The sequence below is a fragment of the Chenopodium quinoa genome, unplaced genomic scaffold (genome assembly GCF_001683475.1).
Source record: "Chenopodium quinoa cultivar QQ74 unplaced genomic scaffold, ASM168347v1, whole genome shotgun sequence".
Taxonomy (NCBI): domain Eukaryota; kingdom Viridiplantae; phylum Streptophyta; class Magnoliopsida; order Caryophyllales; family Amaranthaceae; genus Chenopodium; species Chenopodium quinoa.
The window spans coordinates 2,060,289-2,073,514 of NW_018745003.1; the positions used below are offsets into that span (position 1 = coordinate 2,060,289).

Below are 13,226 nucleotides of genomic sequence, written 5' to 3' on the forward strand. Positions count from 1 at the left end.
CACTACACTTCCCTAGAAGAGAACCTTAAGACTACCTGAGGCTGATTAAAGAAAACATGCTAATTAGAGTTTTTACAACAAATCTTAACTTTACCATCTATATAGATGAAGGAAACTTTATACTGATTGTCTTTTAAAGATTGCTTCATATCTCATGTTCATTATATTTACTACTAGTAATTCAGACCCGTTTACTTAACCTTATTTTTAAGAAACTAAAATTATTTGTTTCTACTGAACTGAAATTATTAAGAAAAGTGAGTCCCTAAAAATGCATTTTACTATCCCTTATTACAAGATAAGGGGCTGATTTTAGGATAATTGCTTATGTTTAACATCGGCCCAAATTTTTTCCCTCATTCCAGGCTTATAAAATTATTAATTACCCTAGGGGGTGGGTGGGTAATGTATTACCCTTACTTTGGAGTAAAAATTTCGGGCCCAAATTTTTTCCCAGGCTTATAAATATTAACCCATAATTTTTTAACCCTTATATATTCCTGCCCATTATCTGCAATCCAGGCAGGGCCTAGGAGTATTTTTGTGTTACATGAATCTCTTTCTCAATTAAACACTTGCAATTCAAATAAATTTACACAAACACTTCCAAATTTTGGGACCATACAATAATCACTTTACTGATTATTTCACTTTACATAAGATACAATGTTTCATTGAACCAAATAAAATCTAACATTCTCCTGGAACCAACACGCTTCCTGTAATCCTGTGTATTTCTTCATCAATGTCTCAAAATGCGTAAAAATGGTGCAGGTTAATTCAGAGCACATCCAAGTGAATAGGTGAGAGTTCAGCTCATGAAGGAGAACTTCATCAGCAGTTGGTGGTAGGCGTCAAGAAGAGAAAACTAAAGACCACAATCAGATGGCCTGAAAAAGAGAAAACTACAGACCATCAGATAAGCTGCTGCCGGTTAACTGCAAGCATCCTTAGATTACTTGACCTGCGGGTTGGTTACTCTAATGCCTGACTAAAAACAATGCAACCAAAATCTCCAAGAGATTAATGTAAAACATACAGGAGTAATAAAGATTCTCTCTTGACCACAGTAACGATGTTTCATGATTGTCTAGAGCTTGAAAAGGCAAAATAGCCATTTCTTGAAACACCCAATGTTTCTCAGAGCTTCATTTTTAAGGATAGAATATTTTGAAACTGTGATTTCTCGGAAAATAACAGTTAAGAAAAGAAGGGAAAAAAAAAGTAAGAAGAGGTGTAGCTTTGATATTAGAGAGGAACCAAGTTGTAAATCTTATTGCTATCATCATGACATGATAACAGAAAGAGACTAGCAACAAAGGGAACAGAACAAAAAAAGAGAAAAAGGGCATACTCTTTTTCAAGCCATTATCAAAGGTTAGAAATTACCGGCTTTTGTATCTGGTGATAAGCCTAGCCAGCCACAATGACCATCAAAGAGAAGAGGCAAACAGCTTTCAAGATACACAGCCATTCCAAGTCTCAAACAAGAGCACATAATAAAATTAAAAACTAGAAGATGATAAGATAATGACAGACAGTAATGTGGCCATGTCTTAATAAATACTCCATAAAAAGGCAATCCAAAGCATTGTATACTTGTATAAATTTCACATCATTTCAACATCTGAAAAGCATGCAACACCAACAAGCATATCCAGTGAAATTAAAACGAGGCTCAGATTCGCCTTTGATCAGGCAGGAGACAAAAGTCAGTAGTCAATAACCTGGCGGCAACTCAAGTAAAGCTTCAGCTCACTGCCAAGCCCACGGTAAGCCTTCTATCTTTATTTCTCCAGCCCCAGTGAGAAAGCACTTCCTCCATCTTTTTAGTCATTCAAAATGTTGTCATAGTCAGACTTGTTAAAATGACTCATGTACCCAAGAAAACATGGGGAAAATACCAATATACCCCCTTGATATATATATATATATATAAAAAAAAAAAAAAAAAAAAAAGATATCTTCATGATCAACTTGTATTTTCTCCTACCTTCCCAACAACAACAAAGCCTTAGTCCCAAAATGATTTAGGGTCGGCTAACAGCATAACATGAATCATGAGGAACCGTTCGAAAGGAAAAAGAGCATAGCAAAATAATCGATTGAATAAAAGTTGAAAAAGGTGTGTAAAGTGAAAAACGAAAAGAGTATACAAATAAAATTTACGAGAGTTTAAAGAAGTGGCAAGGGGATAAAAAGGATAGGGAAAACATGTGAGTTAAAAACATAAAGGTTTGAGAAAACATAAAGGTGTGCTATCTTCCCACTAAAATTTATTCACAACAAAAAGGCTCAGATTCGCCTTTGATCAAGCATAAGGAGACAAAAGTCTGGTAGTCAGTACCATGGCGGCAAATCAAGTAGAGCTCGTCAGCTTTACTGCTGCCAAGCCAATGGCACGACCCTATTTATGTATCTCCAGCGCCAGTCTACTTATTGAAGTAGAATTTTTTTATCATCACAGCCTCAGAATTTCAGGAACAACAAAAGGCCAGGTATATACTCCGTTGTTTTATGTGTCCCAATTTGACCAGCAAATATGCCAACTATACATTGAGACAATTCTAAGAAGTACCCCGGACAGACTATGTTTAATCTTATCACAATATGACACCAACAGACTTCATTGTAGTCAGCATTCAAATGAAATCACTTTTCCCTTTTACCTGATTTCACTAATCTGAACTTATTGTAGTAGTGAAATGAATCTCCTGGAGCTGAGTTTGGGAGAAATCATTCAACGGGGCAAAGAAATTTGATCTCCTTTGAGAAAAGATGTCCAGGAAAGTGTTTGCTTCTTTCTTCTCTATCCAAGCAATGAGCCATGATCTTTCCATGACAATGCCAATTGAAAAAAGGGAAGAAACACCAACAGCCTCCAAAAAGTTGATAGCATATGACAAAGCTACAATTGAAATAGAGAGGCATTACCTCCAGAAAGTTGATAGCATATGACAAAGCTACAATTGAAAAAGAGAGGCATTACTAACATCCTCTGGATTGCAAAGCTCTAAATCTAATCACAGCATGAAGTTTTTTTAACAAGTAGCACGCAAAAACGAACAGTCAATGGCAACTAAACTGATTCTCATCAATCCTCACAGAGAGAGCAAGAAGGTGAAGAGGAGAAACAACAAAAGGAAACACCTCAATGCAGAAAACCAACAGAACCCCCCCCCCCACCCTCCCTCCCACAGTAGTAAAAAAGCATGGGCAGCAAAATACAAAATTGATTCAAGAAATTGATTCAAATCATCCATATCCATGGCAGTCTCTAACTACCAACACTGGTGCTGCTGCTAATACTACCTCGACTTACGGTGACATGAATAAAGACAGGATTCCACAGGACTGTGTTCTAAGTTACTGAAACACACATTATTTAACAACATTTTTTAAACAAATTCAATAATATCAATAAGCAATACATATAAAAGATGTTTTAATTTAGTGAAAAGCTCAATGGAATTTTAAAATCACTTTAACAATTCAACACTAAAACTAAAACTTTCAAGCAGGCAACAAACTTACAATTAACCCATTAATGCAGGCTATGCAGCTATTATATACTACTCATTATAAAGCTACATATAAGCATAAGAGAAACAAGCTTACCATAATTCAAAAACCCATTAGCCACATCATCAACACTTCCCTCATAATATCTTCACCAAAACCTGCAATAAATCACATTGAAAAAAAAAACACATTACTTTCACCATTTCTGTAAAACTTAGCAAGAAACAATCACCACCCAAACAGCAAATTACACTCACAAGATCATAAACATGCAAAAATCACAAGCAAAACATAAAAACCCACATCATAATTTCATAAAACTTGATCTTTTTTCTTCCTTTTTTAGGGAGGTGTTTGGGGGAGGCTCAGATCCGAATTTCACCAAAGCTTTTTTTGGGGGAGCATTTTCAAGGTGAAGAAAATCAACCATGGCGGCAACCAAACAAGATCGACATTAACAAATATAAGATGAACTAAACAAAGCCTTAGTTTCCACTTTCCAGTCACAACCACCACCGCCGCCGCCGCCGTCACAACCACCGTCGCAACCAAAAATGCCGATCAAGTTGCTGCCAAGCCAAATGGAAAACTACCCACCTCGAAAAACACGATCAAAACCCAGAAAAAACTTCGATTAAATTGAACGATCGAATTCATCATAGCCTCAATGGAAAAAACGGAGGTAGTAATAATAATAATAATAATGAAGATGATAAATAAATAAATAATACGAAGTATAATACGGAGTAGTAGTAATAATTAGGCCAATTAGTGACCAAGTTTGATAGAAAGGGAGGAAGAAAGGGAAAGACAGTGCCATAATTGAAGAAGCTGATCCTTGTTTGAGGGCCGTTTTAACGGTGGTCGGAGAAATCATCGGCTTAAGATTACCGAACGCCGTAAACGGTGGTGGGTTATCAAAGCGAGAGTGGCAAACGGTCCTCGGAAACTCCCACGGCCTCTCCCTGCCTCATTCTACGTTGAGGAGCTTGTGATGCTCGTTTGCTTCTTTATATAAAAACCCTATTGTTTTGGGTTTTGCCCGGTTTGTGTGGGCGGTTTTGACCCGATTAATGTAAGAGCGGGTTTTAGGTGAGATCGTATGTTTAAAAAAAAAAAAAAAAAACTTGGATCTATGGAAAAAAAATTCTTGTGTGTTCCTGTCATAGTAAGTCACAAGTAAGTTCCCCCCAACTCTACCGCTTGGTTATAATTATTTTTTAGTGTGTTGGTTACATTAGAACTCTAAGCAATATTCTATGAAATTGATTTTTCAAAAAATCCACAATTCTATGCTTAATTTACTTATACAAGATGATCATGTAGAGCAACGAAGAGAACAAGACTTGAAAACCTATTTTTTTTTTTAATAAAACCTCCAACATTTTGCTAGCAACTCATACATGTATTCCCCTTTAGTTCATAAGGAGGCAAAAGAGCCACAAATTTAACCTCAATACAGTCAATCCCTCTAAGAGTTTTTTCAGTGCAACTGAATTCTATATAGTAATCAACAGCAAAATTACAAGTTAATCCCCTTGTCAGAAAAGACAGATAACTGTTGCAGAAACTTATGTTCATCCATTGATCCATACAAGAGTACAAGGTAATTACAATTCAAGCTTCAACTGTACACATTGTTTTAAGACATCTCCAATAACAACAATCCATGCTAAAGCCGATTCAGGAGCAGTCTCCACTCCTTAAACTCTGAAGGAGCTTCAAGTATCCGGTGTATTCAGGACATATATATCTGCAGATGCCATAACAGAAAAAGGGGGAAAAAAATAGTAATAAGACTAGCTATCAACAGCCAACCAAATAAACAGATTGGAGTGGTTATATAATCCCATTTCCAACACTTCCATTCAATATGATAAGATAAAACTAGCAATAGATAGATAGATTATAGAATACATACCCATGTCGGAAAAGGAAGTCAATGATGACAAGAGTACAATTTGACTTAAAAAATTGGGTTCTCTTAATCACATTTGCTACGTGTGGAACAGGGATCAACCTGAAGCTCTCCACCTCACCATCTGCCATATTTCCCAAAAAAAAAATGACAGGACAAATGAAATCTAATGGCATGAAAAAGGGCAAAGCCATCATTTTCAATATGGAGTACAATGACATTACAGCTTAGCCTGCCTACCATTATTATCAGGAACAAAATCTTCAGGAAGCTTGAGATCGTAACAGAAAAGAACATCTCTCTTAAGCCTATCTCCATTGATATCCATGTAAGAGACAGCCCCAACTGGTTCAACTCTGGGACACACAGAACACGATGCCATGAATACATTGATAAGGCAAGTTATTACTCTAGATGTCCAAGTCCAAGGGTCAAGGTGCACAGAAGAAATAAAAAATCCTAGTATATGACAACTTTGCAAAAGTTGAGCAGTAGCAGTTTTCTTAGTTAAACAATGTAATATATGTTTTACATGAAAAAAACAATATCAACTCTAGACCAAAAAGAGGGGATGGACAGATGGTTACTTTTTGGAGATGGATATGGATATTCCTGCTTCCTCTTCACATTCCTTCATCATATTCTCACCACAAGGAATTCCATGAGGCTGCAATATTTTCAAAGATGCTTGAGATAAAGAGTTAAACAAAAATAATTTGCCATGAGAAACATAGTAAGATGTACACTATCAAGACAAACAGAGATTATTGCAGGCTATAGGCTCGAGGGGTAAAATGGTAACAGTGAAACTAAGCTTTACGCAATCCGAGTATTACTACCTAGATTAACAAATGCTCAAAAAAACCAATGTTAAAGAGATTGGTCAAATTTGAGGACAAAAAAGATGCAGAATAGTCAAGCAAAAGAAAACATGGAGAAATCCACCAGACAGTGTATCTATGGCCAGGTATGAAAGTACTTAACTGAACCTTTAACTATGAAGAAAGCTCCAAATTCCTAAAGGCTCAAGAATTTCAAAAGGCAATAAAAAAAAACTAATTTAAAGATGAGATAAGATGGTAACTTTTAATTCTGTCTTTGAAAGATATTCCTGGACCCAAAGAGCAGATGTGAGATGTTAGCATAACAAATAGGAGTTCGAACACTATATAAAGAATGTCAACAATTGTTCACTAATTCTAAACTCCTTGCAAGTTTTGCTTAAGCCCCGTAAAACATCAAGCTGAAAGTTGCAACTAACCAATCCTCCAGCAACAAGATGATCAAGCATCCCTGGAAATGTGGACTTTGCTTGACTTCTCTTTCCCAGCCAAAGAAACTTCTGACCTTCTTTTTCAACATAGCCATTCATGTGAACTCCATATGCCTAAAATAAAAGGAAAATACAAAACCACATTAGTTTTCTTCTCTTCTGAGGAATTAATAAATAGTAGTTTAATTATGCAAAACAAATATAATTACTGTCTGGAGCAATACAGCTAGATTCACTGTGTATGCTAGAACCAACTTCAAATAGCAAAACAAGCATCACCTAGCAAGCTTTTGTTCTTGAATAAGTTTTGGGTGACTAGTCACACGATGCTAGTTCCAATCAACTATAATGCAGATAGACAATTGAAATTGGATGCATCACAGAGATACAGAACAGTGAGGTGGGCAGGTGACACATTGAATTTGGCAATTCTTGTTTCTCCCAGAATGGGGATAATAACTCCATGTAGTAGAGACCCAAAGAAGATAGGAGTTTGGAGCACTGAACTACCTCAACCTATTATAAGGTCGAAGCATCTACAAACTTCATGTACATACACTCAGCTCCTCATACAGCATTTCCAATTCTCTAGATGACTGTAAACTAGAAGTCAAAGCCCACTTATGCAAAAGACTGATCATCAGGAAAAAATATTCTGACTTGTATATATATATATGTTACTAGCAAGACAATGACAAATATAAATAGGAACAACAAGCCAAAGAAATGCTATTATCCAAGTACTATGACACTGAGGACCTTTTTTTAACTGATATGCAACAAGGTGACTAAGTGACAGAGACAAAAAAATATGGTTATCATAAGCAGCGATTATTTTACCTTTATTCCAAAATAAGGAGCCGCGGCACGTTCTAGTGAGAAAAACGCTCGCGTCCCAAAGCATGATGTAACAGGGTAGAGCTGGTTCAAGTCAATGTCATGCACAGTCATTACCCCATGGTTAGGAAAATATTCATTATTATATTAACAGATTAGTATAATTATATGTTATATCTCCGTAAGCTTCTAAACAAGTGCTGTACTGCTGTTTAAGAGTTATGCATAAAAAAAAGTGCCAAAAGTTTCCCTTATAAACATTATAGAAAAGATTGACATCATGACATGCAAATAAACTTGATATGGAACTGCAATAGAAATTCAATAAACTTATCTATTTAAATTGCAGAATAAAACTTATATTTACACATACATACATATACAGCAATAGTTTCCAAAATGTGACTTGATAAATATTTCGAGAACGTCTAAAAGGGGCAGTTCAGCAGATGGCACTTTGTATTTATTTGATTATTTCTCCAAGTTAGGCAATAAACATTCCACTAGAAATTCATGAAGAAGAGAGATGCAATGCTGAATAGTGTAGAACATAAAATGCTTGGCCATCAGAAATACCTCATTCCTAATACCTGGAATCAGTTCTTCTCCCAGGCAGTTGATTACATTAGCAACTGCAGAAGTCCTATCTTCAGGTGATTTTAGTTCTGGATTTAGTGTTATATGCCAGTCGAAATGACCATTGTGCAAAACATCTCGTGGGAACGAGAACACATCTTGGAACCTCCTCAAGTGGGCAGCAAATCTATAAATTGTCAAAGTAAGCTATTAGTTGACAGCTAATCTTCTAAAGGTAAGAGGATCAGGGGGATGTAAACAGCTTTAAAGTTTTCCAAATTGATTTTCACAGCATTTCAGCATCCATTTTGCATCTTAAAGTGGAAACCATATATTTTGACAGTAACCCTTTGTTGAAATGAACAGCTTTTATCAGCTCAGTCCAAGTTTGCCATTGTGATTTCGCGATCAAATGCCATCAGAATGCTAATCCAGATGGCAGTACAACCGCAACTAAGATCTTGGCCTCTTGGGTTTTAGAACGACTAAAGAACTAAAACTAAGTTATGTACAGCTCCAAACTCATGTGTCGCTGAATTATCCCTTAGCTCCAACTGTCTTGGCAATATAAAGAGTACTACTACTCCCCCAAATCCAGAATTAATAGTCACGTTAGTAGTGTAATCCAAACTAGAAATGCTAAAACTAATTCTAAACCCCTTAGCCCCAACTGTCTTGGCAATATAAAGAGTAATACTATTCCCCCAAATCAAGAATTAATAGTCATGTTAGTAGTGTAATCCAAACTAGAAATGCTAAAGCTTATTCTAAACCACTTAACCCCAACTGTCTTGGCAATAAAATAAATACTACTCCGCCACACCCGGAAATAATAGTCACTTTAACAGTGTAATTCAAACTACCAATGCAACAATTAAATTAATATTTTATACAACTGAAATGTCATTAAGATGTACGAGTAATTGCAAAATTACAATTAGCATCTGATAATTCCCAGGCATAATCTTCATCAATATCTAATCAAAGTTACATGAATTTTCAAATTCAAACAAGCTAATTACAATTACTGTAGCAGTAATCGACAGAGGAAGAATAAAGAGATTACCCATTATGTACATAACCAACAACTTGTTCTTCAAAAACAAATGGAACAAACTCACGCAATTTTTCCTGCAAATTAAATCCTAAAACATCGGTTCATCTTCATCACCCAAAAAAAACAAAAAAAATAAACAAAAAAAGAAGATAAAATTAGTTACCACATTTCGATTACAAGAGCTAACTTTATCAAAGAAACCAGTTAGGTCAGATGGGTCGGGTTTGGACTGACCAATTTGAATAACATCATCCCAAGTGAAGTTGTTCGTTGATGCAACAGTTGAATTTAGACCAGTGAAGTTAGAAGATGAATAGCCCAGAAATTGAATAAGTTTTGCTGGAGAAGATGATGGGGATTTTGAGAAGAGTGGAAAAGAGTGACTGAGATAGTTGGTGAGTGGAAGGTTTTTGCAAGCCATTGAAGCCCAAAAATGTTAATGCTTTGTCTCGAATAAGCTTAACTGCTTAAAATCAGGTACGGATTAGTAGTTGGAGTAGACCTTATCAATATAAACCCGGCTCGAAAAAAGTCTGCGTCTAGTCCTGGACGGTTCGAGTGGTTCAAGTGAATGATTTTTTTTTTGGGGATTTGCCGATTTGGATGTCATTTTAGGCTTAAATTTACATTAATCTAATCGCGTGGCTTGTATCTGTGTAATTTGATTTTAGTAACTCTGGGCAAATCTTTATAGCTTGGCTACATTTACTCAAATTGGGACATTTTTTTTTAACAATCTAGCCTATGATCACCTTATGAGATAATAATAATTTTTTTAAAGTATATAATAATTTTCATGAGAATGAAGTTGAGAGGTTGGAATTTTAAAAATGTCAATGGGATGAGTAATTTATTTGCTCAGTATTGAAAGGGTTTTAAGTAGATCATTTTATGCTATTGATAATTTTTTGTCATTTTAAGAGTTAATTTACTATGCCATATTGTCAATAAAGCTTAATTTGTAGATATTTCAAATTAGAAGTTCTAACGAGCGCCTTCCCAAAGTAAGGTTGGGAAGTAAGTTAATTCCCAAAATACAGCCTCTTTTTACTTTTTTCCCAATATACCGTCCACGTAAGCATTTTTCCAAAAACCGGTTTTTTTTTCTCCAGTCCAGCTTCAAGTAGCGGTTTATTAAGAACAAACCGCTACTTGAAGTGGCGGTCTCTTATTAGAAAACCGCGGTTTTTCCCAATAAACCGCTACTTGAAGTAGCGGTTTTCTAATAAGAAACCGCCACTTCAAGTAGCAATTTTTCCTGTCAATTTTTTTTTCAAAGTTATTTAATCATCCCTAGAAAATCCTACAAGTGTACCTGTAAAACATATATATACCATATCTTCAACACAACCACCACAAATAACCAGTTTATGAACACATTTTAATCCAAGGAAGTCCAAGGTATTCTAATTGCAAAGTCAAATATTTTTCAAATGATTAAATATAAACAAAGTCTAATTCTAATCATTTACAAAAAAGCATATGAGTTTAGTTCCAAAATATACATCTAGCTCGGGCGTTGCTTCTTCCCATGAAGTGACGATGAAGGTGATGTAGTTGTCTCCTCCTCTAAAATGTCATCCAGTCCAACTCCAACATGAGACCCAGTCTTGCTACGCCGTCGAACTCTATGATATTGGCGGTGCACCACTGGAGGAGATGTGACGATAGTATGCTGAGGAGGAGGAGAAGGGGGTGGGAGAGGGGGAACTACAGGAGAGGGAGAAGGAGCATGTAAGGGAGAGGGGAAAGGAGCATGCAAAGGAGAGCGAATGGGAGTCGGTGGACGGAAGGCACGTGATGAATGGCCTCCATGATGAGGTGGTGGTCTGATCGGCTTAGTGTACACAGTAGAAGATGAAGAAGATGGTGAAGTGGACACTCGAGGCTACTGAATAAGGTGTGAATGCCCCACCGTAGACAAGGTTTTCCCACAGAATGATGTAAGACCCTACATCGTCTGTATGGCAAATGGTAGAGCCTTGTTCGGTGGCAAATGAGAGATGGTCTCAGTAGCTCCCGATAGCTTCACGTGCAAATCAGAAAATGCATGTGCCTACATTAAAGTGTAGTTTTAATGTTAGTAAAATGAAATAAAAAACGAAACAACTAGATTGAAATGAAATGAAGTTCATACAAGTACTAGGTCAGAGGTAGCTGGCTGGTAATGACTCGGGGGCGTGGCTGCGAAGGTGGGGTAATGACCAGCCTCGTGATGCGATGGTACCAAGCTATGTACTCTGTCATGGCCCTCTTCAAGTCTTCTTTTACTCCAACTTCAATTGCAAAATAGGAGTTAACTTGAAAAAAGGTCATTTGCACTAAAGCAGTTATTGGGAGACAACGAGCCCCTTTTAAGACTCCATTGAAAACTTCCGACATGTTTGTAGTCTTCACACCAAACCTGAAACCACCATCATGATGAATAGACCACTTACTGTACGGAATTTCCATCAAGTACCTACGGGCCTCTACATTCAAGTCACCAATTTTGTTGATGTAGTAATCAAACTTCTTCTGCCTTGCAGTAGCTGCTTTGCCAAAGAGGTTCTTTATGACGACACTTTTAAATTTTGTGTTCACATTAGAAGCCAAGTGTCGTGTGCAGTACTTGTGGTAGGCATTGGGCTCCTCCCAACCACTTCCAACCTCTTCCATTGCTGCTAAAATACCAGCATGTCAATTAGATATCACACATAACCCTTTCTTATCTGTTACTCAAGCTCGAATACAAGTCGTGAACCAAGACCAGCTATCATTGTTTTCTCCTTCGACAACCGCAAAAGCGAGGGGGAATAGTTGAAAATTAGCATCGGTTCCCATAGCAATAAGTAGAGTCCCTTTGTATTTGCCATATAAATGAGTTCCGACAACGATGATAAGGGGCCTGCAATGACGAAATCCATCAATACATGGCTTGAATGCCCAAAAAACTCGTTGGAAAAGATGTGTTCCAGGAACCGTACTCTCTAACAACCTCCACTCAACAACAGTTCCAGGATTTGATTCCTTGAGAGCTTGCATGTACTTAGGCAATTGTTCATATGAACCCTCCCAATCCCCATAAATGAGTTTTATTGCCTTTTGTTTCGCTATCCATGCTCTCTCTTGTAGGTTATTTGAAATCCATCAAACTTCTCTTTCACAAGTTGCACCATTGTCTTGATTTTCAATGAAGGATCAACGCGAATGACATCTAGAAGAGCATTGCAAACGAACTCGGAAGTGAGTAGCTTATGATCCACCGAGTCGATGTCACCAACACAGTTAATTGCATGAGGGTCGTTGTACCGCACAACTTTAAACGCACAAAGTGTTGGATCTTTCACTCCTCTAAGCCTCCACGAACAACTACATTGTTCTTTCCTCTTGCACTCAACCACATATTTCTCTGGCTCTGCCTCCACAACTCGAATTGTTTGATTTCTAGCTATGGAGTAAGATTTCACAGCATCTTTCAGTTGTTTCAATGAGTCAAACTACTGTCCAACCTCAAATTCCCCCCTCCCCATTGTTATATGTCTCATTTCCTAACCAAGTCATCCATGAGTTATTCAAACGTGGATCAACTTGCGGGCATTGAAGTCTGTAGTGGGAGCATTTTCTTTGATTGCCTTATCACGAACTTCAATTACATCTTCATCTTCATCAGTATCATTCATCCCCACATCCCCAAAAACATCAACATTGTTTGGGTCAAGAGAATCAAGAATGCCTTGTGGTTGTGTGCTTTTTGAGGTTCCAACATTAGGCGATGAGGTCGGAGACCTAATCTGTGAAAGATGTTCATTGACATATTCTGGATCAACAATCATTCTTGTGAATGACCCTACGCCCACACTTTGATTAGTAAGGGAAATGGTTGCTCCACACTACCAAAAAATTCCATCTCCGGGAAGGAACCAGTATTAGTTTGCATAACTGGCTCCTTTGGAACCTGTTCAATGTACAAGTGTGTTGCAATAGAAGAACTTTGAGTCACAGCAATCCACATAGCCTTAAGAGCATTGTCGTCATTCAACAGAACTGCGACATAAGCCCCG

General features: G+C 37.1%; 1 protein-coding gene across 10 annotated transcripts; it reads right to left on the reverse strand.

Annotated features, from left to right (window-relative positions):
* Nucleotides 1–604: 604 nt before the first annotated feature.
* On the reverse strand, nt 605–9,958 carry LOC110707833 (nudix hydrolase 20, chloroplastic-like). Of its 10 annotated transcripts, none has more exons than XM_021885885.1 (13): nt 9,347–9,958; nt 9,193–9,257; nt 8,127–8,313; nt 7,554–7,634; nt 6,702–6,827; nt 6,028–6,107; nt 5,681–5,796; nt 5,444–5,564; nt 3,826–5,275; nt 3,619–3,680; nt 2,670–2,908; nt 1,728–1,825; nt 605–890 (listed from the first exon to the last, which is right to left on the reverse strand). In XM_021885885.1, exons 1-9 carry the CDS (start codon nt 9,602–9,604, stop codon nt 5,206–5,208), a joined length of 1,104 nt encoding a protein of 367 aa, XP_021741577.1. In that variant the 5' UTR covers nt 9,605–9,958; the 3' UTR covers nt 605–890; nt 1,728–1,825; nt 2,670–2,908; nt 3,619–3,680; nt 3,826–5,205. The 10 variants fall into 10 exon arrangements, with proteins under 10 accessions (XP_021741577.1, XP_021741582.1, XP_021741576.1 ...); XM_021885890.1 differs by having other exon boundaries at nt 2,670–2,963; XM_021885884.1 differs by having other exon boundaries at nt 3,780–5,275.
* Nucleotides 9,959–13,226: the final 3,268 nt, after the last annotated feature.

Excerpts from the sequence above, each read along its gene's own strand:
- LOC110707833 (XM_021885892.1), bottom strand. The coding sequence starts at position 9,604 with ATGGCTTGCAAAAACCTTCCACTCACCAACTATCTCAGTCACTCTTTT. Across the intron at positions 5,797-6,027 it reads TCCATATCCATCTCCAAAAA|AGTTGAACCAGTTGGGGCTG; the intron begins GTAACCATCTGT and ends TGTGTGTCCCAG. Across the intron at positions 5,276-5,443 it reads GACTTCCTTTTCCGACATGG|ATATATATGTCCTGAATACA; the intron begins GTATGTATTCTA and ends TGGCATCTGCAG.